Source organism: Eleginops maclovinus, chromosome 16, assembly GCF_036324505.1.
Source record: "Eleginops maclovinus isolate JMC-PN-2008 ecotype Puerto Natales chromosome 16, JC_Emac_rtc_rv5, whole genome shotgun sequence".
In the NCBI taxonomy this organism is placed as follows: Eukaryota; Metazoa; Chordata; class Actinopteri; order Perciformes; family Eleginopidae; genus Eleginops; species Eleginops maclovinus.
This window is the reverse complement of record NC_086364.1, coordinates 13527304-13552025: the sequence shown is the minus strand read 5'-3', so window position 1 is coordinate 13552025 and position 24722 is coordinate 13527304. Positions and strand designations below refer to the sequence as shown.

General features: G+C 40.2%; 2 protein-coding genes across 2 annotated transcripts in view; both read right to left on the bottom strand.

Annotated features, from left to right (window-relative positions):
* baiap2a (BAR/IMD domain containing adaptor protein 2a) overlaps window positions 1-19708 on the bottom strand; it is a 47706-nt gene extending 27998 nt beyond the window's left edge. The window contains exons 1-3 of the mRNA XM_063903323.1: window positions 19078-19708; window positions 5776-5851; window positions 1680-1766 (exon numbers count right to left, since the gene is read on the bottom strand). Of these exons, the coding sequence (XP_063759393.1) occupies window positions 1680-1766; window positions 5776-5851; window positions 19078-19149 (235 nt within the window). The 5' untranslated portion in view covers window positions 19150-19708. The remainder of the gene's footprint in view (window positions 1-1679; window positions 1767-5775; window positions 5852-19077) is intronic.
* A 971-nt stretch (window positions 19709-20679) lies between these two features.
* LOC134877719 (charged multivesicular body protein 6-like) lies at window positions 20680-24463 on the bottom strand. The gene is made up of 8 exons (XM_063903324.1): window positions 24216-24463; window positions 23667-23776; window positions 23094-23181; window positions 22824-22910; window positions 22373-22438; window positions 21955-22035; window positions 21178-21253; window positions 20680-21078 (listed from the first exon to the last, which is right to left on the bottom strand). The coding sequence occupies exons 1-8, from the start codon at window positions 24279-24281 to the stop codon at window positions 21029-21031; spliced, it is 624 nt and encodes a 207-aa protein (XP_063759394.1). The 5' UTR covers window positions 24282-24463; the 3' UTR covers window positions 20680-21028.
* Window positions 24464-24722: the final 259 nt, after the last annotated feature.

The window sequence follows — 24722 nt, the reverse complement described above, 5'->3', positions numbered from 1 at the left end:
AGTGAAATCATGTTGCAACATCTTTTCAGATATCAAATCAGATAAATTCCAAAAGGGAGATTTGAAGCTTTTCCTTTGATAGATTGATATCTTTACGTAATTATTTGCATCTGTTTCCTGTGTTTTAGCATAAGAGCTGTGTTTGGCTACCCAAATGGCTCAAATATGTGGATATTTCTGTACTCTACTACCAAACAGGAAACTGTTAGGGACACATCCCTGCACATAGTTTGACAGAAGGTCAGGGCACCGGTGCCAACTTCAGGGTGGGGAATCCAAAAAGTTGAGAGCAGGTGGGTGGAAAATAAAACAACCCTCAGCATTCCCTTGGGAAACACGGTAGCATGCAGGGGAATGTCTGGTGTACTGTAGCTGGTGTATTTAGCTTGAGGCTGGTAATAAACAACAGGGGCTTGTATCATACTAGCTTCACCACAACCTTTCTTTTTCAACTTACAAATGCACAGAGAGATTCAGCTGATGAACACAGAGAAAAACAGACGGATGTAAAGAAAGAGAGGATGAGTCATTAAATATCTGCTCCCTCACAGATCTTCCTCCAGGCACGGCTTTTGGAAATGAAATCAATTTTCAGTACTCTCATACACTTGTGACAAAAGAGGTGTATACTTCCACACGCACGATTTTCTAAATTGCCATGGCAACATGAGTAACAACGAGTGCGGGTGGACCACAAAACACAGTAACGTAATATTTCCTGATCACTTGTGTTCATTGAAATAACTCCTTGCTATTAAGTCACACAGTTGTGGGGTGAAAGGAGAGATTAGATCAGCCGTTTGTGACTGTGGATATCTGGAGGGGGAAAGCCCAAGTAAGGCATGGTTGAACACGGAGTTACTGCTGTATCAATGAAAAACCTCACAAAGATAGAGAGATAGAGAGAGAAAGAGAGGGGCCGTGTACTGAATAAAACATCCTGAGAACACTTTCATGTGAGTCCCTGTTGGCTGGGCTGGAGGAAACCCAAACTATATCTCAGCTCCACAGCAACAAAGGCCCCGTCAAATCAACAGCTACTTCCACGCAGATCAGGCAGTTGAAAGCACAATCAGCGCAAAGCAAATCTTTTCAAACAGGAGCTGATTTCCCACGGGCTTGTGACAGCAAGTACGGACACACAGAGCGACAGCCATCACCTAGGAAACAACTCACTGTAAGAGGACCAGGTGTTGGTTGCCTATTGACCGCTATGTTTGTAACCATAACACACCAACACATACAAAAAGGCACAGCTTATCGACATCACATAAGGTGTAACACTTCCAACATCTGGTAAACCCATGTATTTTTCTACACAAAATAAATACAACTTCCTAACCTGTCACATAAAAGGTCTTCTCTAGTCAGCTCAGATGAAAATGTGTTACCATAGTCCGTACCGTTCTTAAATAAATGATGTCCAGCTACGAGCTTGCTGTGCTGATGGTACTCCATTTATTATTGCTACATTTTTCTTCCTCTGACAGTTACTTTGTCCAGGATACAATCTATATATTAACTGATACCCTATCATCGCTAAAGCTGATGTTAGTGTGTGTTTGTGTGTGTGTGTGTGTGTGTGTGTATAACTGATGCTGCTGTTGTGGCTAACACAAAGAAAGGAAACAAGGGAAATCGCAGAAACAGAAGTTGGTCATCAGGTATACGTCACTTACCTAAATCTTTGGATCCTTGACTTTCACTGGCCAGTTCACCCATTCTCACCAGAGCATCAAAGTAGCCTTTCGCCGCAAACGTGACATCTAGAGACAGAGAGAAGCAAGAACAAAAGTATAAGTAACAAAGCTAAAAGCAACAGTGCAGAGTGTCTCTTCATATTTGTTAAAGACAAACTGTAATACCTCTTAGCTTTGTGTAAACAATGTCGTCAGCAGTCTGGCCAGTGACGCTGAAACATTTGGACCCTTTCCTTCTAACTCTGGTTTTACTCAGATGCTTTTCAAGCAGTGAATTACAGCTTCTGGCCACAAGATAATAAGCAGCACTGATGTTGCTGAGTAATTACTGAACATCATATTGCTGGCATTCTGCGTGCGTGATTGCAAAGAGGAAATTACAATGAGGAAATTTCAGATAGATAATCTGTGCTTGATGGAGAATCAACACGAGCACCAAAATGCATTTATCATCAAATGTTGCTTTATTATCACCACAAAATGTATGCAAGTTAGTTGATTATTTAAGGTTTTGTGGGCACTAGGTATATGCCACTTCACCAGTAGTGCCTGAATAGTTTTGCTTCGAATAATTTTTCCAGATGCAACAGGACACACTTTTTGTTGATGCTTTTAACCAACTTTTTATTGTACTATACTTGGCAGTGAGATACTGAGTTTGCAAAAGCGTGTTTAAAGTTATGATATCTGATGTTTTGAGTGAATATTTTAGCTTTTTTTTTCATTTCGGTTTTCTTTTTTTGTATATGACCAAAGGGATCGCAACAAAACAAAACAAATCAATATTTGCAAGCCAATGGCTGTGAGAAAACATTGTAGTCCCACCAAGGAATTTTGAAATGTCATGCTGTACACCCCATGATGTTTACCACCACTTGCACTCTCCAATCCATTTATTTATTTTTCAACAATGAACAGCAGGGTGGCAGAGTGAATTACTGTTTATTATTTGATGGATTAAGGTTACACCTGTAGAAAAGTGTCCAACTGCTGCAGTTTGCCTCTGCACTGGATGCTGAATTGTGGCCGACACTGCCAGTATGTATGTATGTATATACTTCCAAGTGAATTCAACAGCATGTCCAAGGACAGATGTACCTTGTGACTGCAGCCAGGTGGAAATGCAATTTACAAAAGTAGCTGCTGGGGCAAGAAATCAATGTGGGACAGATGTACTTGTGATAAGAGGAAGTCTCAGTCGGAAGCCTACAGCTATGCTCCCAGCATGGGGCTATGCAAATGCTAACCCATTTAAGTGATCAACTGCATGAGGTGAGCAATCTCCCATCCTCCTTTACTGGGGGGAACCTAGGAAGACTGAGAGCTGGACCATCTAACATCACGGCTCATTCTCATCATTATACAAACACACCCTGCATGGACTTTGAAATCCTGGTTGCCGGTGTCCTGTTAGTCTTACTGTATGCAGTCGCAAGTTTCAGTGGGGATTGTGCGAGTAGGATCAGGAGGGATTGATAACAGCAAATTCTCAAAGTGTCTCAAGAACAAATTTACTTTTGGTTGAACTCACTGCTGCATGAGTGGTGAGCAAGAAGAAGTTGTCAAAGACTGGGGCTGAAGGGTGGATGAGTAATAGCTGGGTCATGGTATTTTTCTGCTTAAAGTGGAGGACAGAGGAGAGGTACTGGATTCCGTGTAAACGAAGACAGAATAGAGGGCAGTGTTATCTCGAGATTTGAGTGAATATCACTTCGTACTTCACCTATGAGAGGGCACTGAAGAGAAGCGTGGCTGACGGCTCTTTCAGGACATGACATTGATTCCTAATACATCACGATGCAAGACTTAGGCTGTGGTTGGAATGAAGCATTTCAAGGTCTGGAGTGGCCTAGCCAGTCTCGATTCAACCCTTAGCAAAATCTGTGAATTGAGGATACGTGTGAAAGTCTGTGTCTACCACAGCGCAGCCGCAAAACCATCACTGTTTGAGAATCTGCAATGGGGAAGTGTGGCCAAAATACCAGCAAACAGTGTGTAAACCTTGTGAGATTCAGAAAACGTTTGACTTGTAGCCACAAAGGGTATATAACAAAGTATTGAGATGAACTTTTGTTATTGACCAATTACTTATTTTCCACAATAATTTGAAAATAAATTCATTAAAAATCCTACAATGTGATTTTCTGGATTTTCTTTTCTCATTCTGTCTCTCATAGTTGAGGTATACCTATGATAAAAATTACAGGCCTCTCTCATCTTTTTAAATGGGAGAACTTGCACAATTGGTGGCTGACTAAATACTTTTTTGCCCCACTGTATATGTATATGTATATACATATACATACATATACATATACATATACATACATACACATATAAACAACACATATACTCACGTCACAATATGTACACCCAAAATGTGTGACCTCTGCTCTAGATCTTCAGGGAACTCAAAAACAACCAGTGAGGTTAATCCTAATCTTCAGCCATATCTCCTCTGCTCTTTCGCTAAATAAATAAAAACCAAGAGTACTTGTGTTTGCTCAGATCAATATCCTCCTCTGTCCCTATTATTCCAACTGCTGCTGTGTCAGCCAACAAGGGTCACACAGGGCAGAGTAGGCTTCCAGTGATTTCTGCCCTGCCTGCCAATCGGCTCACCTCCAGTGAATAATGGTCGCTGCTTCCAGAGGTGAATTCAACAGCAGTCCAAGCGACAGATGTCCCCTGTGACTGCAGCCAGGTGAGAGATGCATTTACAACAATAGCCTGGCGGGGGCAAGCTAATTCAATGTGACAGATGTAGCCTTGTGATAGAGGAAGTCTCCCAGTCTGGAAGCCTACAGCTCTGCTCCCAGGCAGAGGGACATATGCAAATGCTAATCCCAATTATAGCTGAGTCAACTGCAGTGGATGGTGTGCATCGTCCCCTTCCTCTCTCTTTCTGGGGGAACACCTGAGAACTGAGAGCAGAGCCTCTAGAGCATCACGCCTCATTTCTCATCATTATACCAAACACACCTCCTGCTTGCTTTGTGAAAACCGTGCGCGTGTCTGTGTGTCTTCGTATGCAAGTTCGCACATGTTCAGTTGGGGGATTGTGCGAGTAGGATGGTGGGAGCTATAACAGCAAATTCTCAAAGTGTTCTCCAAGCAACAGATTTTTTCTTCTTGCTTGAATCTGCTGCTGCAGCAGTGTGAGCGAGAGTGTGAGTGGGCTGCTGAAGGGTGGATGAGTAGATAAGCTGGATCTATATGGATATTTTACTTCTGTCTAATGAAATGTGTGAGGGGACAGACGGAGAGGATTACTGGTTCTCTGATTGTAACGCAGACAGACAATTGAGAGGGGAGGTGTTTCTCAGAGCTACTGATTTATCACTTACTGTTTACTTCACCCTATAGAAGAGGTGGGAGAAGCTCACATCCCTTAAATCAGGACAACAATCATTTGCTGTACTTGCATCTGTTGGGGGACTTGCATAATAACTCTAGGCTGTGTTTGGTGAGCATTTGGAGTCACTCAGTTGTATGCATCTGTTGCTTTAACACTTACCAAATGCTGTGAGATTTAGAGACTTACGGCTGTGTAGGGAAATCTGGAACATGTCCATATCCAGATCTAGCAGGCCTACCCATGAAACCCTTTTGGCATTTCTGGTGTTGAATAATTTCAGTGATTACACCATATGGGTGGAAGTGTGTGCTCCCAACCATCACCCCCGCAAATCAGCCTCTTAGTCCCTTGTGTTGAGCCAATCCTGCAAAGTGGGTCTTTGATGGCTCAGTGAGTCCCTACCAGTCTGTTTCCTACCTACACCAAGACCAGGATTAGTTATTGTGAGTGTCAGCCGAAAGAAGCACAGACTTGGTGGGGGGCACACTAATTGCTTATTAGTTGGGCTGAGGGGTTCAGACTTTATTAAGGTTGAGGGGCGTTTTGGGGGAATGTTTATCCCAAGTCAGAGGGCAGTAAAAACCCTGAAAATAAATAATAAATATTGAGAGAGAGAGAGAGAGAGAGAAAAGGAGAGAGAGTGCAGGCTTGGCCATGTGCCTAAACCTGCAGTGAACAGGCAACACGGTGAAAATAAACGAGACAAAAAGGACTTACTGGCAAGGGCCTTCTCATAGTTCTTCCCCATGGCAACGAAGTTCCGTAAGCAGGGGTTGAACTGCTCCATGATAGTCTGAAAGAGAAAACGAGAGATAAATGGGTGGTGGAGGTTTCACTTATCAGGAAGGCGAGGTCAAGGGGCAAGGAGAAAGACTCACACCTAGCTCTTTTCATTGTCTCCCAGTTGCACTTCCTGCCTCTCTTTCTCCATCTGTCATACACAAACCTCCTTCAGCTGAACTAATTATTTTCGCACAGATACACAGCCATCCACAGAATATGTGGACACCCTTGCAGTTGTCTTAAATGGGAGTGAGCGCAGGAATTCCTTCCTCCACTTAAATCATGCCCTTTCTAGTGAGAATACTCCAGGTGGAATGAAGGGGAAGAAGCTGGAGTTGATGATGGAGGCAGGGGAGTGGGAGAGATGCTTGTGGAATAAAAAGTGACATTTGTGAAATTTGCATTGTCAGGAACGCATGTAGTTAGCCTAGAGAGCATTGGATGATGGACGTAAAGTCTCATTAAGGCTTCTAAAGGACAGAGCAGTATACATTTTACTGAGCTTAATACAAGAAGCTGTTGGCACAATTCATTAGCATCAAGGCTTCAAATGAGCCTGGGCAATAAAGAGAAAATTGAAAATTACAAAACGCATGGCCAAATACCTTAAAATCAATATTGTAACAATATTGTTATAGGTGGTGCTTTCTTAATATTTACACAATGAAAAGTTTGATAAATAACAGTATACATAATTAATGTGAGATAGTGTGTAAGTGGGTAAAGGAAAAAATTGGTTCGTACGATATCAAAAATGTAAGACAATATCTAATCTTAAATCACAATATTGATATAATATATATTTCCTGGTCCAACTTGAATATATAACAATATATACACTGCCTGGCCAAAGAAAAGGTCACACACTCTAATATTCATTGGACCGCCTTTAGATTTGATTAGGGCACGCATTCGCTGAGGCATCGTTTCTACAAGCTTCTGCAATGTCACAACATTTATTTCTGTCTTGCATTTATTTTTTTTAAGTCTTCTCCAGCACATCTGAAAGATTCTCAAACGGGTTCAGGTCTGGACTCTGTGGTGGCCAATCCATGTGTGAAAATGATGTCTCATGCTCCCTGAACCACTCTTTCACAATTTGAGCCTGATGGATCCTGGCATTGTCATATTGGAACGTGCCTGTGCCATCAGGGAAGAAAAAATCCATTGATGGAATACATGGTCATTCAGTATATTCAGGTAGTCAGCTGACCTCATTCTTTGGGCACATAACGTTGCTGAACCTAGACCAGACCAACTGCAGCAACCCCAGATCATAGCACTGCCCCCACAGGCTTGTGACCTTTGTTTTGGCGGGACAGTGTATCTTTGTATAATGCAAGTATCTTGAAAAAATAAACCTTCTGACTGTCAATAAATTATGAGCAGAGTTTGTGTCATGTCAGCAATAAGCAAAATGCTGCATTACTATAGAGATACAATAACATACGACACTGTAGACAAAGTCTTAAATTCAGAGAATGCATGATGCCTGACCACCATCATCGTTTCCTCCACTTCTCCTCTAGCTATCTTTGCTCCTCCTGTGCTCCTCCAGGGCTTCCTCCAATTAGCCGGTCCCCAGTCAGCCAGTCAGGAACAGCCAGGGGACAGAGAGACAACCACAACACTGCTGCAGTAGCAGTCTCTACACAGGCCATCAATACTGCAGGAGAACACTTAATAATCTACTTCCAGCATAAATTCGTACTGTGGCAGGATAATATGGAAGTGTTAACCTGAAACAACCTGGCAGCTCATCCTCAAGTGCCTTTTTTCTTCAGTCAAGCCTCAGCATTTTTTGCCTTGCCTTCATCTTGCTGTCTGTCTATTGTTTTTAATGAGTGCCAATATTTAGATAGAATGTGTGAATCCCAACAGGAGTCAAAGTTTAACTGGTTTAAGTGCAGCAAAGCCCACCTAGAGTAGAATTACCAGTGAGTCAGAAAAAAAATGCTGATGCTTTTATTACCAACAGTAACTTCATGCACTTATGCGTGACTGAACTTGCACATGAAGCTAATGCAGCAAAAACTGTACTGGTTTCCATAAAACGGGACACAATGTTAAAAGCTCTGTTCATTTACCACACTACAACTGTAAAAGTACAGTCTGAACACACAAACGGGTATACATTTTGTGTATACCACACAACAGCATCTGGCATTTTACAAGGTGGAACCGACACTTTTGGCCTTTTAACTTGATAATCCAAATCAAAATAGATGTCCATTTATGTTAATCCATAGTTGTTTCCATTTCAGAAGCATACTAACTTGTAAAAATATTGTATAAACTATAAAATAAACTATTTTAAACCCCACAATACATTTCTGTTAATTGTCGCAGAAAAAAAACAAGAGTTTGCAAAAAGAAGTGTGTTGTTCGTGTTCCCATGGATATTGGTGGGCTGAACTTAGAAGTCATCATCCTCCTTGTTATAAGTTCCTGTCTGTTAACTGGGTCTAGCCCTCAAGCGAAAAGCGGACTCTCAGGAAGTCTGTGCAGTGGCTCAGCAGCTTTTGGGAACACAGTGAGAAATGTTTTTTAAAAAGGGGAGCATATTTATACTACAGACTCTTGAATACAAAGCTGATTGCTTTTCAACAGGAGGGCACAATGTCAGCTTATTGTTTTACATAAACACAAAGCTACCATGAAAAGATGGTGGAATGAGTAGCATAAAGTACTCTCACAGTTAAAATCAGTTCCCTTTATTTACTGACAGGCTCTGTTAGTATAATACATGAAACGAAAGGAGCATAATTGGGGAGAATCCCTCCTTTAAGTACACAGTGCTTGTATAAAAAGGTATCCCCGCTCTCTCCGCCTCTGGGAAGATAAAAGACTAACACGTTCCAGAGGGTCTCGCTAAGGAAATGTTTATACCTCAATGTTCCTTCCCTCTGCCTTATTTTGATGTGCAATGCATCTCATAGAAGATGGGGTCACACACACATGCCCATACGCACACATGCATCAGCGTGTACTTGTGCACACGCCTACATTAATACAAGGCCTTATAATAAAGATTGATGGTGTTTCAAACTGGTGGGAGGATTACATAACAAAGCAAAGCCCAGTGCAGCATCATTACGGCACACTCTCCCACTGAGGAGGCCAAGGGTAGCTGACACAGGCACAGCCGCCTTACTTCCACGTACTGAATAAATGCATACATTTATGAAGTTACTGAACATAACAGCTTTGATGATTAGCCACAAATATATCCATTAAAAAAGGCCCATAAATTGCAGTGACATAAGGGGTAATGGAGAGGGAAAATCTCATCTCTTCCCATTGTTGCTAAATGTGTCATCCCAGTTCTCTTGTACTACATTGTTACCCTAATTGTGGCAGCTAATTGGGAAATTGGGCCAAGAGGCACTTCAAGTTGTATGACATGGAGAGGGAGAGAGAGGGAGAGAGAGAGGGAGAGGGAGAGGGAGAGGGAGAGGGAGAGGGAGAGGGAGAGAGAGACTGAGTACAAAAGTGCGAAGAAGGAATATTTCAAGAATTACTAGCAAGGGTGTAGAGGTAATTATGTGCTGTACATCCCTTCCCATTGAATACCCCTCAGTATCATTTTTCAATAAAGATATAATTAAATGAGAAAACATCCCTGCTGAAGTGTAATCTTTTCTTTTTACTCTGGACAGAAAAGCTGTCCATTTTGTGACTGGTAACTCAAGGAATTAATTAATTCATTATCAATACTCAGGACAAAAATTGAATTTAAAAAAGGGGCAGAGATATGTCTTCTACAAAATGTCAAATCTGTTTTACATCAATTTCTGCTGTGAGTTGAGACTGTAGTAATATAGAGAGCTCAGGGGCATTTGCACGGAGGCTGCAGATTAGGGAAAACACAGGAATAGAGTGGTGCAGGGATGACATATTTTGTAGGCCGACCCGGAAGTAAGCTGCGCATGGGCTCCCTCGACAAAAAAGCAATGCAATTTCTCCTCAGGATTTTGGAATATTGTAAAAAAAAATAAGATCTGTGGATAACAAACCTGTTTGATAAATGCACGTTTTGTTCAGCCAGATCATTTCCACTGCTTTTATCATTTTCAAAACATAAATCTAATCGCCAGAAGCAAAAGGCTAACCTTAAACTATATACCAACTACAGACGAGTACAGCAGGGTCGCACGACTTCAACGTCACGCCAATTTAAGATTGTTTCAACTGACTTTCGCGCCCTTGCATATTTTAACAAAACTTTTCCTTTTATCCACACTGAATTTAACAAGAAATAATGGCTGTTTCAATTACCAATCTGATATCGTTTTACAAAGATGAGCTAAAAAAACGTACCGGTAGCTAGAGTGTTTACGTGTTCGGTGTAATGACATAGGGCCTACAACGTCCTCGACCACTTCTTATTCAGCCACTTGTTAACAACCATAGTTTTTCAGACACGTAAACTCTTCAAAAACCACCAGTGGGGTTACTGCTGATGTATGTAATGTTGAAGCACAAAACGTGATCGGTCTCTTAAACTTGTGTCAACCACAGACCTTATTTCCAGCTATTTTCCAAAATCCTATGGAGAAATCTCATTGACTTTGAGACGAGGGAACCATATTAGTACATATGAAATACTAGATTCACAATTTTGACTATGGGTGATCCATCTATCTTCACTCATTCAGTACACACACAAAATGCAGTAATGACATGCAAAGAGGGTAATTTCAATGTAACACACGCTGATTAGAACCAGGGGGAATCACGCACAATCAGAAGCCAGGAAGCCATCATCATCATCATTTGTTCCTTCGCACCCTCCCCTTCATCCTTCCGCCTTTTCTACATGGCAACCAGCCTCTGGCATGAAAACCGCCCAGGATAAAATGAGAACTGTTGCCCCCCGATTAATGGGAGCACTGTAGAATAAAAGAGGTTGCCGAGGCCTAATGTTATCAGGGACGACGGTAAAGAGGATAATGTACGGATGGACTTGTGACAACTGCAAAGATAGTTTTTGTCCCCTAATTACTAACACTGTGAGGCAATGATGAGTCTCATGACAACTGTGACCTTTAGCATACTGTGCAAAGAGAAAACAGCCAGGTTGGTGTGTAATCTCCTGTCTGGTTGACAAAGATGGACAACAAAGAGACACGTATGTATGCGAGGGTCCACAACCTTTCATAGGGGAATCCCAGCAAGTAGGCTTGCACATGTCTAGAAAAAAAAAGCTATGCAATATCTTGTTTTCATACCATTATGTGAAGCTAAATTATAAAGCTTAGGGCAATGCTTGAGGAATGTTTACTAAAAATAAACACAGCAAGTCAGGGTAAAAGCTAGTTACCATTTTTCTATTTTACTCCAGTAAACAGTTTTAATAATTCATTTTGCCATATGCAAACATGTGCAAGAGAAATGTAAACTACTATTAAATAAAGCTCAACTCAAATCCACTGGGTTTTGCCTTGGGGGAATCCATGGGTACACATTGCAAATCTATGGCTCTGCATCTAGCTCACTGTGTAGGTCAGTCGATTTCAAAATTATTGGCATAAGCTTAGTGTAATTTATTTGGACTTTGCTGCAGTAGACTGACTTGTGCACGCAAATGGGTGTATGTGGTTTGGGTTTTAAACCACATCTTAATCCTCAAAACCTTTCCACTGTCCAACTTTTCTCGGGCTGCTGTCGTCGTACTAAGATCAGCCTGTCAAAAATATATTACGCTGCCTTCAAGACCATGTATCAGAATTAGAAAAAGTGCATGTAGCATCAAAGAAGAAAAGGAGTCGGGACTGTTTTCTGTATGTGTATTTTAAGATGTAGGTTTTCAACTTTTAAGGTTACTTAAAAAAACACATTTTGTGGAGTATGCATGTGTATTTTGTCAACTGGGTTACACTCATGAGATGTAACGTAGTACCAAGGCTTCTCAAAGTTTATCGCACATTTGGTTTACATTTTTTGACTATTTCTCCTGGTACCATACCAGGGAATGCCCGACTTATTTGCAACAGTATATTGGACAACAACAGCCACTAGTAACATGTTGCATTCCAAACAAATCTAATTAGATTTTGCCAGAAGAATGCAAATTTAATTTAGCTTGCAAAATAAACTCAAGTCAGTGTACTTACTCTGTATTACTGTGTATTTATAGATCAACACCACTTTGAGGGAACCACACAGGGTATGTGGAATATAAGGAGTCTCTGCAAGTGTTCAAGTGAATGGAATAAAGCCAACTTTTTACTACAATACAGCTAAAAGACAGGTTAGAGAGCTTTCTTAAGTAAAGACATATATACAAAAGAAACACTGTCACTTATTTCAGAGCAAAGTCCAGGTACTGTATACACTTGAAGAAGTTTGTCCTTCTTGCATACCTAAAGCTTACTAATACTGCAGCAGGCACAGCATGTGCTTCAAGTGGAAGTCAGGACAAGAGTCCAATCCAAGAAAACCACGTGAATATTTGCTTCCTTACTCATTTCGGAGTTGTAATGAGGAGCGCAAGCTGTTGATCGTCATGTGATAAAAGAGTTCTGTACAGTTTTAGAGCAGCTCTTGTGTTCTTTTGTTATAGAACAGTTAAAAGTATAATACTGAACATTGGGCATAGACCTAGAGGTTTGCTAAATTGACTTGGGTAAACCTCTGCTTGTTCATGCAGCACAATTACAGCACTTGCTCATACGTTAGAATAAGGATATTGCTTATACTGTATCTTGCTAGGCAGATTAACCGTCTAGTTTTGTGTAATCTTAGCAAGGTATTTGAAAACAGCTTTCTCTTGGATCAGGGGGAAATTGTTTCTTCAAACTTGAGAAAATAACTTGGTGGAAAGCATTTGTTTTAAGTGTACAGCTTTGCACCTTTTGTAATTATGTTGTTTTTGCAAATATTGAAGAAGCAACATAAGAAAGGGAAATAAATTCTATGTATCCAATAACACTCATGAGTCCTATGTTACACGTTTCAGAGAAGAGCTATGCTAACCGAAGCGGTTCAAAATGTGGATCCATGCAAAAGTATGCATCTGGATCACAAGAAATCTTTAATCCCCTCTTACTAAAACCTGTCAACGGACACTCCCAATTCTTTTGCTTTTCTCTGCCATGCAAACACACCTCGTTATCTGGACGGTGTGGCATGTGTGAAGAGAGGTGCAGGACAGAGATACTTCATTTAAGTTGCAATGCAGAAGGCAAATATCAGCTGTTCATGCATGTGCTTTATCTGCAAACTTACAATGTCAGCAACATGAAAACAATGCATGCCACATCATGTGGAAGAGGTCAAATGCCTAGTCATGTAAGTGGAGCATACTACATTTTGTATGCTTTGGCTTTTACAATCGAAAATCTTTCTCGGATTCAATCTGACCTGAGGCCTGTTGTGGAGGAGAAAACATGAATTGACCTCTCACACAGGTTCTGTGTACTACCCCTACTTTATACTGCAGTGAATCCTGCTACCAGTGCACAACAAACCATGTGCTCGCCAGAGACAGAACTATTTGTTGTGTTTGTTTGCTTTGCTGTCATCTGCAGCCAGTGTGACCCCACACTCAGCGTGGCATAAGCCACTCTAACCCAACACAGGCACTGGTTTCCACAGCAACCAAGACCAAGAGTTATTTGCAAGCTTTATTTCTTTGACCAGCAAAACACCCTTTCATTTTGGCATAGGATCAAAATGCATTACTCTGAAATCCCTCATAATATTGTTCATTTCAGTTGCGAAAGACTAGGCTCAAAAGCAGGAAGGCAATAAACAGTGAGCAGAGATTGCTGTTCCTCCATATGTCCATCAAGTGAAGAATATATATATATATCAGCATGAGTTCCTCCACTGAGGAGGTAAACAGCACATCAGAAAAGTCACATTTTGTATTTCTGCTTTAAAGCTTGAAGACAGTTTATGAATAATTGATGATGTGAGGGTCCCCTGGATGACCTCCTCTTCTCAACATACAGATTCCAACACAGCCCTACATTGACAGTAAACCATGTGTCAAGCGATTAACAAATGCAAACACTAAATACAGTTATATTTCCTTTTGCCCAAATCTACATCTCTCTAAGGGCTTACTCAACTCAAATGCGGCATGAAGGTGGCACTAATTTTCACTGTCTGTCCGTTTTTATTTCATAAGGATGCATCTCAGTGAGCTTGTGACAAAGGCAGTACATCCTGCTATAATTTCAATTAGGAGCAGGAATATAATTTTAGCAGAAAATGTTAACGCATCTTGAAAATGAACTAAGATTACAGAGAATGCCATGACAATGTGTGTGTCTGTTGAATCCCTTTACTTCCCAATTGTAAAGTTTCAATGCATGTCAATGTTTTGGCAAAAGTAATAATTTAAACCATGTGGCAGCCTGAATCGCCTACTATCTGTAAAATAGCACGACTGGTCTGGGTCCCAGAGAAACATTGTGGTTTGGTGCTCAGCTAGCCGGGTGGGTGGAGTGAGGGCAATGCAACTGAAAGTAGCAGCATCTGCCACAGAGCTGTAGCCACAGGCATGTTAACTGTAGCCCATGACCCATTCAATGTAAGGCCATTGTCCACGACCACAGTACTAACTGAAATGTTCTGTCTCCGCTTCTCTGTGTCACTTTCAGTCCTTGTAATTACAGCTTCACCCGCCACAGTAATTAGGGACTATTTCAACAAGGATGTGGAATGTCTCCATCTATTTTTCCTTTTCTTCATCTCCTCTGATCCACCCCCACAATAAAGAATGTTAAGGCTTTCTATAAAGGCAAAGACCATTCTTATATATGCTGCTCTTGTGACAGATACGTAATATTCTGGAAGATTGCAATGTTAAGGTCACTTCATATTAACCTTTTTTTCCATCAGTATGGCTATGAAGGTTCTTTGTCGTCAATACAGCGTAGCCTTGTATTTAGCACTGAGCATCTCCAGTCTCAGTCCTTGAAAAAGCAACGAGTAAAAGAAAAAAGAGAATGTCTCTAAACCATCCGCCCCCAGACGTGCAGAGAAGGTGGGTGTGTGGAGCAATAGTCCTCTCTCTGCATCGCAGTCAAATGCACAGGGAACAAATCTGCTGTTCCAAACGCAATGAATGTAATGATATATCTCCTGCAGTATATAATGCAATCTTATCAAAGCCCTGGGCAACAGCAGGCATAAACTTGTAGAAACACTATATTCTGAAGGCAGAGGATCAAGAGCTGAAGTCATTTAAAACTCCATTAAATCGCAAATTATAAGGCAAGTGGCGACTGATGTGATATACCGCAAGAAAAAAGGTAAATAAAGTAATAGATGGTGTAATCCTTCAAGTGACTACAGACAACTTCTAAATACATGACCACACAGCACTGTATACACTGTGGAGAGGGCCCGTTTACACTGGACCCCTTATGGGCTTTTTATGAAGCATTTCTCTTCCCTTACGACAGGTTCAACATCTCCCTTTTATTTTGGTCTGAAATTAAATCCATGGCTTTTCCCTCACTCGCCTTCTCCCGCCCTTCACCAACTGCAAGTCTTTTGCACAATGATATGACAGATACACATAAGAATAATAGCACATTGTTGCTAAGAGACCACCTGTTCAGATCTCCCACATGAGATTGTGGTGAAACTGTAGTCCTCTTAACATTACCAGAATATCATTCATTGGAGTGTAGTGAATGTCACGACAATATTGCAACTGTGAGAGAAAGCTGTTATATAAGATATGATTTTTTAGGTTAAAAAAAATCCAGGGTTTTAATCAAACAGCGTACTGCAGCAGTTTCAGCCGAAACTTCTTTAACCAGAGATTATTCAGTATGACGCTCGGTGAGGTGAACGTCAAACAACTATTTTGTCTTCCTCATAACAACCATTTTAGAAAATGGTAACCACTGTTTTCCTGGCTGTGTTGACAATTAGGGAGTGGCAGTTCATGGGAAAATGAGTGTTGTCCTGAGGGCAGGTAGAGACGAGACACACCCTTCTATTTCTTACCTGCCAGGGTGTGTTCAAAACCGGCACCCCATGTATCGGGCAGGGAACACACAACACTTCCATGACTAAGGCTCTGAATAATTGCAAGTTCAAGTTATAATGTGCTCAAGGGTGTATTCAACCACCTTGCCTCCATGCTTTAGGACCTTTAGGATACAATTTTGTACTGTGGAAACCATAGTATTGATTACAATGTTTCATTATCGACCGTTAGAAACACAGCCCCATTCTTCTTCAGCCTCTAGTCTAATTAATCTGTTTGTTCACTTTGGTATGTCCTCCCCCTCCCCCCACTCCTCCCAAGCCAGGTCGGTGCTCAGACTTCATCCATCGGCATGCTAAGAGGCTTGACCCGGGGGCACAACCTCTCTCAGACACAGTGACAAGGCCAGCTGGTGGAGATGACTGTGGGCACTGCATACATGAACACGCAAGCAGCGAGTGTCAGTCTTAAGTATGTGTCTCACCCCGTCAGCACGGGAATGACTAGTTGCCAATTGCCATGTCTGGAACTGCCTGTTTATATGAGGGAGGAGACTGAGGTGAATCACAGGGGATCACGCTGGGATTGGTGGGTTTTACAGGGTTGACTCCCCTGTTGATTAACATAAAGTCATCTAAAAAAAACAAGGAGTGTCTCTGGCCTTTATCAAAGGAACAATACTTGCAGTGAGATGCTGAATCTCCAGTCTCGCCCTCATAGTGCGCAAAGTCCCAGCCCTGTTAAACACACACACTCAACTGGGCTAACATGAGTCACAGCGGTGCAGTTACCCTCCTCTCCTCCCATGCGATTTCTCAGTATCTGCCCAGCTGCTGTCTGCGATGACTTTTCAGCCGCTGTATGTTTTTAGATCTGTATGAGAGGACCGCTTGCATACAAAGTAGACAAACACAATTATTGTCTATGGAGGCTTTCAAATGTGCATCAGGGAGAGAGAGAAATGGGTAGGGTTATAGCAGGCAGCTAGTGTTGTAAAAGTCCCATTTGTTTTCTCTAAAAGTTGGTGTTAGGTGAGTGGTTGTTGGAGCTTTTCCAAAACCTGGAGGTACATGACAAACAAACGGGAACCATTGATAAAACACTATAAAGTCAAGGGAGGAAAACATCCAATCATTGCGCCATCCTTTCAGTGCCACCTATGGCAGGATAAACTATTAACGCATCGCCCAGCATATTATTTGATTTGGGATTGATTTTGCATCTTTCAACTACACAATTATGTTCTGTAAATTGTAATACTTCTGTAACATGCCTTACAGCTTCACCATTCCCTTGATGTGGTTTACTATCCACAAACATTCCATATGACTGATTCTGCACTTCATACTAGAACAACGCGTCATTTTTCATCCTAATAACAGCAGCCTCCATGACCATATGCTAATAATTGCCTATCGTTTTAATAGAATGGCAAATATTGAGAATTAAACAAGTGTGATTCTGGGAGTATGTAACACTTAAAAAATGCAGTATGCTGTGAAAGACTGATGCTTTTCATCTAGGAGATATGATGGCACTGGCAGTCAAATTGAACCCATCCCTTTAAATAGTAAAGCATATTCAAGAAAGCTGCCTATTCACTTTGAGTTTAGTAAAGAGAGCACAATTGGCAAGGCAGTGACTGTGGATGACACTCTCTGTGGCCTCCTAGCTTTTGCCACGAGGTCAGGTCCCAAGTGTGGAAGAAGGGCTGTCACTCCACTGGCTGTCAAGACTTTGCCGGGTCATTCCTTCCAAAGATAAAGCCCCACTGCCTGTCTCCTGCTTGAAAGAGCAACACCATCTATGAAGGGACCTGTTCCCCCAAGGAATCAGGATTCTGACACCTACAGTGTGTATATTTTGATTAACCACATTAGTAGGTGTTAACACATGGATGTAACCTGGCTGAGCATGGCATTAAAATCACAATGAAAAGGATACACTGTAGGTTGTGTGACCAATTCAGGACAGAAATAGCCACCTGAAATATTTTTGTTCCCTTGTTGGCTCTAAAAGAAGCCCTAGTCAGTCTCTGCTCATCTGACCTCCTTTCTGATAGATGTCTATTCCCTGTGGGAGAATGAGCAGCTACCAACTACCCATTTACTGGCCATCTGTGACGGAAGTTACAGCTGGATTAGGGTTTGAGTTTTTGCAGTTGAAAGTAAGATATCATTAAAGGGTTATTTTGTGTAAATAATGACTAGGAATATATTGAAAGAGTCCTCCTCCAGTATCAGTATGCTACAATCAAAACAGAAACCTGAGATCACTAAACACAGGAGTAGAGCCCTTATAACGTGATGATTGTAGTCTTCAGTGGGTGCAAGCAACTCTTACACATGGCACATATATACTGAACTAAAGCCTGAACCACATAGCAATTATTGATATGTTGACAGATTAATATCTGTGATTGGAAAAACCATTGAACGGCGACAATTTCATAATCAATTTCCAAGCATCGTTAGGTGATAAATGACAAATCTCAATGTTAACCCCACTTAACTGGTTGTATTTGTTTTACATCATTGCAAATGTGATGCATTTTGAAAAAACAAGTCTATTGAAGACATCATTTGGGGATTTTTTAAAAACTTTTTTCTGCCATTTCAAAGATGAAATGATAAAATAATACATCTGATAAGATTAAATAGAAACGCTTTCCCAGAAACCATACCAAGTCTTAACTAGTAAAGGCAAATTTCATACAGGTTTTAGGCTGAACAGGTTTGAGTGTTGAAATCCCTATGGGGCAAATGTTTACTTGTTGCAACAGATAAGCCCAGCCTTCTCTGCCCGTGAAACACTGACTTCTGGAATGCATCATGTCCTCATTTCAGGATGGAAACTAGGCTATAGAGATCCACTGGTGTCTTAGGAAAAGCCTAAACCGGTATCAGAGAGGAAGGTGGACTATAGTAATAGAATAGGCCTACATGTAGGAAAAACTGACTTTGGTTTTGTAAGCTCGAGGTAAATGTTAACTGAGGTGATGCCTTACTTATAAAAACCTGCAGAAATATGTGGAGGTGGAAGAACATAGACTATAAAGTGGAAGACATACCATTTTAGTCAACTAATCAAACAATATCAACCAACAGAGCCACTGCGCCTCTCCCCAAAGGGATTATCGAAGAAGAAAAAACATAAGGCTCTGAATGCGTCTTGACCAATAAAAATAGGTCTGATTAATGGTGGAATTGCACTGTGTGGCTGACAGCTGTAATCGTATTATCTGTGCTACCCCAAAACTTTATTCATTAGTTGAACCTTACCTTATAGACATTTTCCGTCATGCGGTGAACCTCGTCGGTGCGAGACATCGTGAAATCTTCAGCCAGGACCATAAACGTTTCTTTTTCCTTCAAACGTGTATCCGATTAAAATGAGGGAACGGGTAAATTCACGAGTTGGATTTAACAATAGGCGAGGCAACACGCCCGTGAGTGAGGAGATACAGCGCTTCCGAAACCCCACTCCAACTAAACACACCTTCCCTCTCCACAGCTGACAGCCTGCTGCTGCCTTCAGGAACTCCACGACAGCTGAGCTTTTCGCCTCGGAGTTGAACAGCAGAAGGCTTGAGAAATAAACTCGGAAATACAATGATGCAAAAAAGGGGCATATTTACAAAAAGTTCCTCTTTATATGTGTCGTATAAAATACCATACCTAATTACAACCACACAATGCACCCGTTAGGCTAGGTAGGATGTAGTCCTATTCAGACATTTGTCGCGCTAATACATTTTTTTTTTTTAATTACTCTTGGCTTAAAAATAAACCCCCTAGGTGGTAAAAGAAACCCTCCACCATTACATATGTTTTTCCATGTTGACAAGGCTTCCACACTATACGATTGTTCACTTCGCTCAAACACTAATCAAACATTTCCCACAGTATCAGAATGCAGCACCACCTTTTTAAAGTGCATATTGAGTGCACGCCCCCAAAACTCTCTACCAATCGAGCTCTACCATAACCATAGTATACAAAAGCAAAATGCTCAACATAGAACATGTCACATTTAAAAAAAAAAAAAAAAGTCTCTGCCCTTTAAAAGTATACATAATATATTCCGATTTTATATTCCTCTTATGTTAACAATTCTGTTGTGTGATTAAGATGAGCTTAAAAACAAGTCTCTAAAATGTACATCCATTTAAAACAAGTATGCCCTAGTAGTGCACCACTTGGAAATGGCTGCTCTCAATAACTCACAGAGTCAAAAACACAGATTTACATAATGGCTCCTGCCCACCAGTGTACCATGTCCATATCAGCATAGTGCCTTTTGTTGTGTTCTGCTAATGCCCTTCAGCGCATTTAGGCACAATCTTGTTGCCATTTAATTGATCTCCAAATAATGTGCAGTAGAAGGAACTGTTGTCCAAATCAATGTTTTCTTACTTGCGTTTACGAAAGAACATTTATGTATACAACTGTATTGTGAAAGTCTGTGAGTGAGATATACTCCTGACTGTTTTCAGTTACACCATAGGTGATGTTTTTCTCACAATGGGTAATTTGTGTTAGTTTCATTGTACATGCCAATTAGAGTCTAAGTGCCCACTTAGTGTGGGATTGTAAATACTATTACTGGCTTTCTTGTCTAAACATCTCCCACATATCAGCAACATGAGCTGTGTACTTTTTGTCAATAACCACGCACACTTCACTGATGGGAGGTGAATGAACACACCTGTTTAGTTGGGCAAAAATGAAAATCTAGCAAGGAGTACCCCCTTCTGGACAATCAATGAAACACAACCTAAAATTGTGAATTAAATGCTATGATATAAAATGTCTGGTAGAGCCACAGAACCATACTTGTTTGCAGGTTTAAAGGGTTAATTATAAAATATTGAAGAAAACATGTTGACAAGGTTCAGTTTTATATTGAAAACAGTTGGAATTAATGTGTAAAACATCTGAAAATGTGTCCTTTCATTCTGTGACACCATAACCAGAAAAGTTACAATGTTACATTGCTTTGCTAATCTAAGTCAGATACACAAAAAAGCATATTTAATTTCCTTTAAGTAGATACTTTGACAGCGAAGTGAACCAGAGTGCAGACACAGTGCTGATCCTGAAAAATGTGTGAAGGTGCACTGATGTCTTCAGGCCCCACCTTCAACTTCTAACAATTAGTAATGAAATACTGAATTCAACAGAGAGCTCATTGGTACAAAGACAGCCTGTTTCCAACCATAAACATACTCTGTTAGGCTGCCAACATCTCTCTTTCTGTCTTGTTCTTTGCTTCTCTCCTCTCTAGAAAAGAAAGTCAAAGCAAATATCAGTTACCGTAAATACACTTCATCAGGTGTGTGAGGAATGCATTTTGATATAAGATTAGAAAAACAGCCATACCCGGTTCAGCTTTCGCTGCCTCTGGGACCCCTCCTATTGGCTCAGTGGGGACCTCTGGAAGGGCTACATATTCTCCCTGTTTCAGGAGAAGGGAAGAGTAACAATACAAGTTGTAACAATACAAAGTTCTATGACCAACTAGAAAAGGCCAAAAATATAACATTTATAAAGCTAAGAAAGTTTTTTAGTTTAAAAGTTAAACATATTGGTAAACGCAAGCTTCAGATTCAGAATTTTCACATGTTGCCTGAAGTGCAATAATATCACTCAGCACTAAAAACTGTTTTTGTCATTATATGAGGCAAGTTATTTAACCCAAAGTTGTTTGATGGCACACCCCAAAAATGTTTTAGATATCCTGCTCAAAAGGTTAAAAGTGTTTCTCTGTACTTTTGCCAAATTTAAAATCCTAAGAGTTAAAAGCTGTCTTCAAGTGTGAAACCTGATCATTTGTGTCGTTCGATAGGATTGACAGTTTGCATAATTTATAATAATAATGACATTACAAAAGAGTACAAATCAGCTGAGGTTTTAATTATTAGCACTGTTTCAATTATACACCATATTATTACTGACAAAGAATGTCAGTAATAATATCTATTCTAGTATTCATCTCCTCCAGATATTGATATTTTACAAATCATATCAAAATATAAATACAGTTAGTGGCAAACATTTGTAGCCCGTGTTTACAGGGAGTGGGATATGACAGGGAAAGATAATGAATGACCAGCAAACAGCCTCTGTGGTCATAAAGATGCAAGGCCCAACACCCACCTGAGTGATAGCTTCCAGCTCAACTAAAACAGCATCCTCGTCTTCCTGCGTCAGAGCTCCAGCCAGCAGTTCATCTATTTGCTACAGGAGCAAAACGTGTTAGCTGACAGCACAGTGACAGCCCAGATCTGATGTTTTCAAACTATCAACATGGACAGTTATCCAGAGAAGGTTCTTTTTAATTGTATTCATGCAGTGTGCAACCTCTTAACATATAGCCTACAGTATATACAAAATTGCATCATTCAAATTAAATTAAATGTACTTGGTTCTTGAGTTATTTATAATGCAAATTAAGTTGATTTTAAACATATTCCTTAAATAAAAATATACTTTACAGGTTTTGATAAACAATTATTGAACACAAATGTAAAGGCAATGTAACCATTTCTTCAACTGTTATCAAGCAGACATTTACCTTTTGATAATCTATAGATTCCTGAGTTTCATCCAGGATTCTCTCCACATCTTCAATTGACATGATCTGTGGAGAAGAGTACCATGATTCAGGGGTGTTTTTAGATGAAAAGTGTTTTTCCATATATTCTGGCTGGCTTGTGCATTTCTTGAACAGGATTTGTACACTGTTTCCAAGGATGTGCAGCAGTCACACCACTGTAGTCAAGGCTTTGCTTCTTAATCCTTTAATCTTCAAACAATGTGCACGCTATGCTTACACAAACCACAAGTGTTCTCTGCTGCTTTCCTCAACCGAGGATCACATTAATTAAAGTATGTGTATCAGTGAAAACTTTGACATTGTTAAAGTATACACTAACATATATAAATCTTAAGGTAGTCATATGATCACATAATTTGAAAAGCAGTTTTCTGAACACAAAAGATGAGACACATGAAAGCATATTTACCTCATGCATACTCTTCAGACAATCATTGCCAACCTTAAGTCCTTCGATTACTTTCATCTCAATTTGCATGAACTCAATATTTTGAACCTGTTGACAAAAACAAACAAGTTGCAAAATCATTTACACAACATTGTATTAAATATGAGACAGCCATATACTGTAAAAGAAAAAAAAACATACATGTATAAATATTGGGAGATGTTACTTGTTACTTTGCTTGGTGAATTAAATCGTGATGACATCGAATAGTGTAAATCTCACAAAACTTACCATGTGCTCTAGGTTTGAAATCTGATTTTCAGTCTTGTCTAGTAGCTGATCCTGATATCGTTTTTTCTTAAGAAGCAGCATTGCTTTTCTTTAATAACATAAAAAAGGAAGAACACAACACATCATAGAGTAAGCTTCAAAGTATTCATAAGAAAATGTGGTATTGCATACAGAGTAAAATGAATAGGCCTAGATAGTGTAATTTGGCACATAGAGGGGCCTTCAACTCAGGAAATCTCATATTATTCAATATCTGTGTGAGGTTCTGCATATAGGCTAATCATGCAGCGTAGCTTTTTAATCAAATGTTTCTTACAGTGTTTTTAATAACTATTGTAAAATACATGTATAGCATTTTCAGCATTATTCTTTTTTAAGCTGCTTTTCCCAATTCTATATTATAATTAATCTAATGTTAGGTTTCAAGATGTATAACAAACAAGACACACAATTGTACATTAAATGATGTATGTATGTTGTTGCCTGCCTTTATGAAAGTGTTACTACATGGTGATGATACAGTATTGTTTCAGATGCGAACTGAAAAAGGTATATTGTCTGTTTAATGCTTACTCTTTCTTGCCATCTTTGAGCAACTGCTTTGCCAGAAGTCGCTCTTTCTGTAGTTGCAGGTAGATTCTCTTTTGATACTGCTTCAATTTATCTCTCTGCTGCTTCAATTGCTGGAAAACAAAGAGTCAAATGTGTTTTTACCAACTTATATGATATTCGTTTTAATAGGAAAAGGCTACACCTGATTAAGATGTTGTTCATTCTCGTAACATTTAACAATATTATGTACAGTTAAGAACATACGAAGTTTACCATCACATAGATGTATAGAAAAATACAATATCACGAGGTAAAATTCATTATATGACTGTTCTGTAATGCATTGTATGGTCCAACGGTGGTAGACTTCATACCACACATCCAAAGACAACACTTAGCTAGTCCCAACAAAGGGAATATGTATAAACGCTGAACAACCGTGAAATGCTAGGAAATTAAGCTAACAGTAATCCATGTAGCCTGGTAGCTACAGCGCTATGCACTGAGCTAACCATTGCCTTGTGTTCAAGTAACGGACCTAATCTGCTGCTACAGCCGCTATCAGCTCACCAAAATGGCTTTGTCTTGTTCCGTTACTCGCGAAGGTTGACTCTTTCTCCCAAAAACGTTTCCCATTATTTAGCCACATCCCCTCCACAACCCCCTTCATCAAGAGACAAAATATCACTTAATACCAAACATTTTGGCATGATAATAAACAGCCTATGATGGCTAGCAGGCTAACTGACTACCATGGTGTCCACAGTGTTTTGATTCCTACGGCAAGCGAGACAGGACATTAGGTCTGCAGTGTTCGACTTTGCTCCAGTCTGCAACTTTTATTACTATTACAAATATTTCTCAGCTTGGCAGCACTCTGATGCATATCACAATCGCCTTTATGTTATATACTTTAATATTAGCAGCACATTCAGTTGGCTCAGTATGACCTCATGGCCAGGTACCTTGGACAGCTCCAGACGCCACAGGGGTTGCAGCCTGAACACCTTGGGCAGTGATCACAACACCTTGTCCAACATTTCCTAAAAAATGTTTCAGCTGAACAGGAAGGCAGAA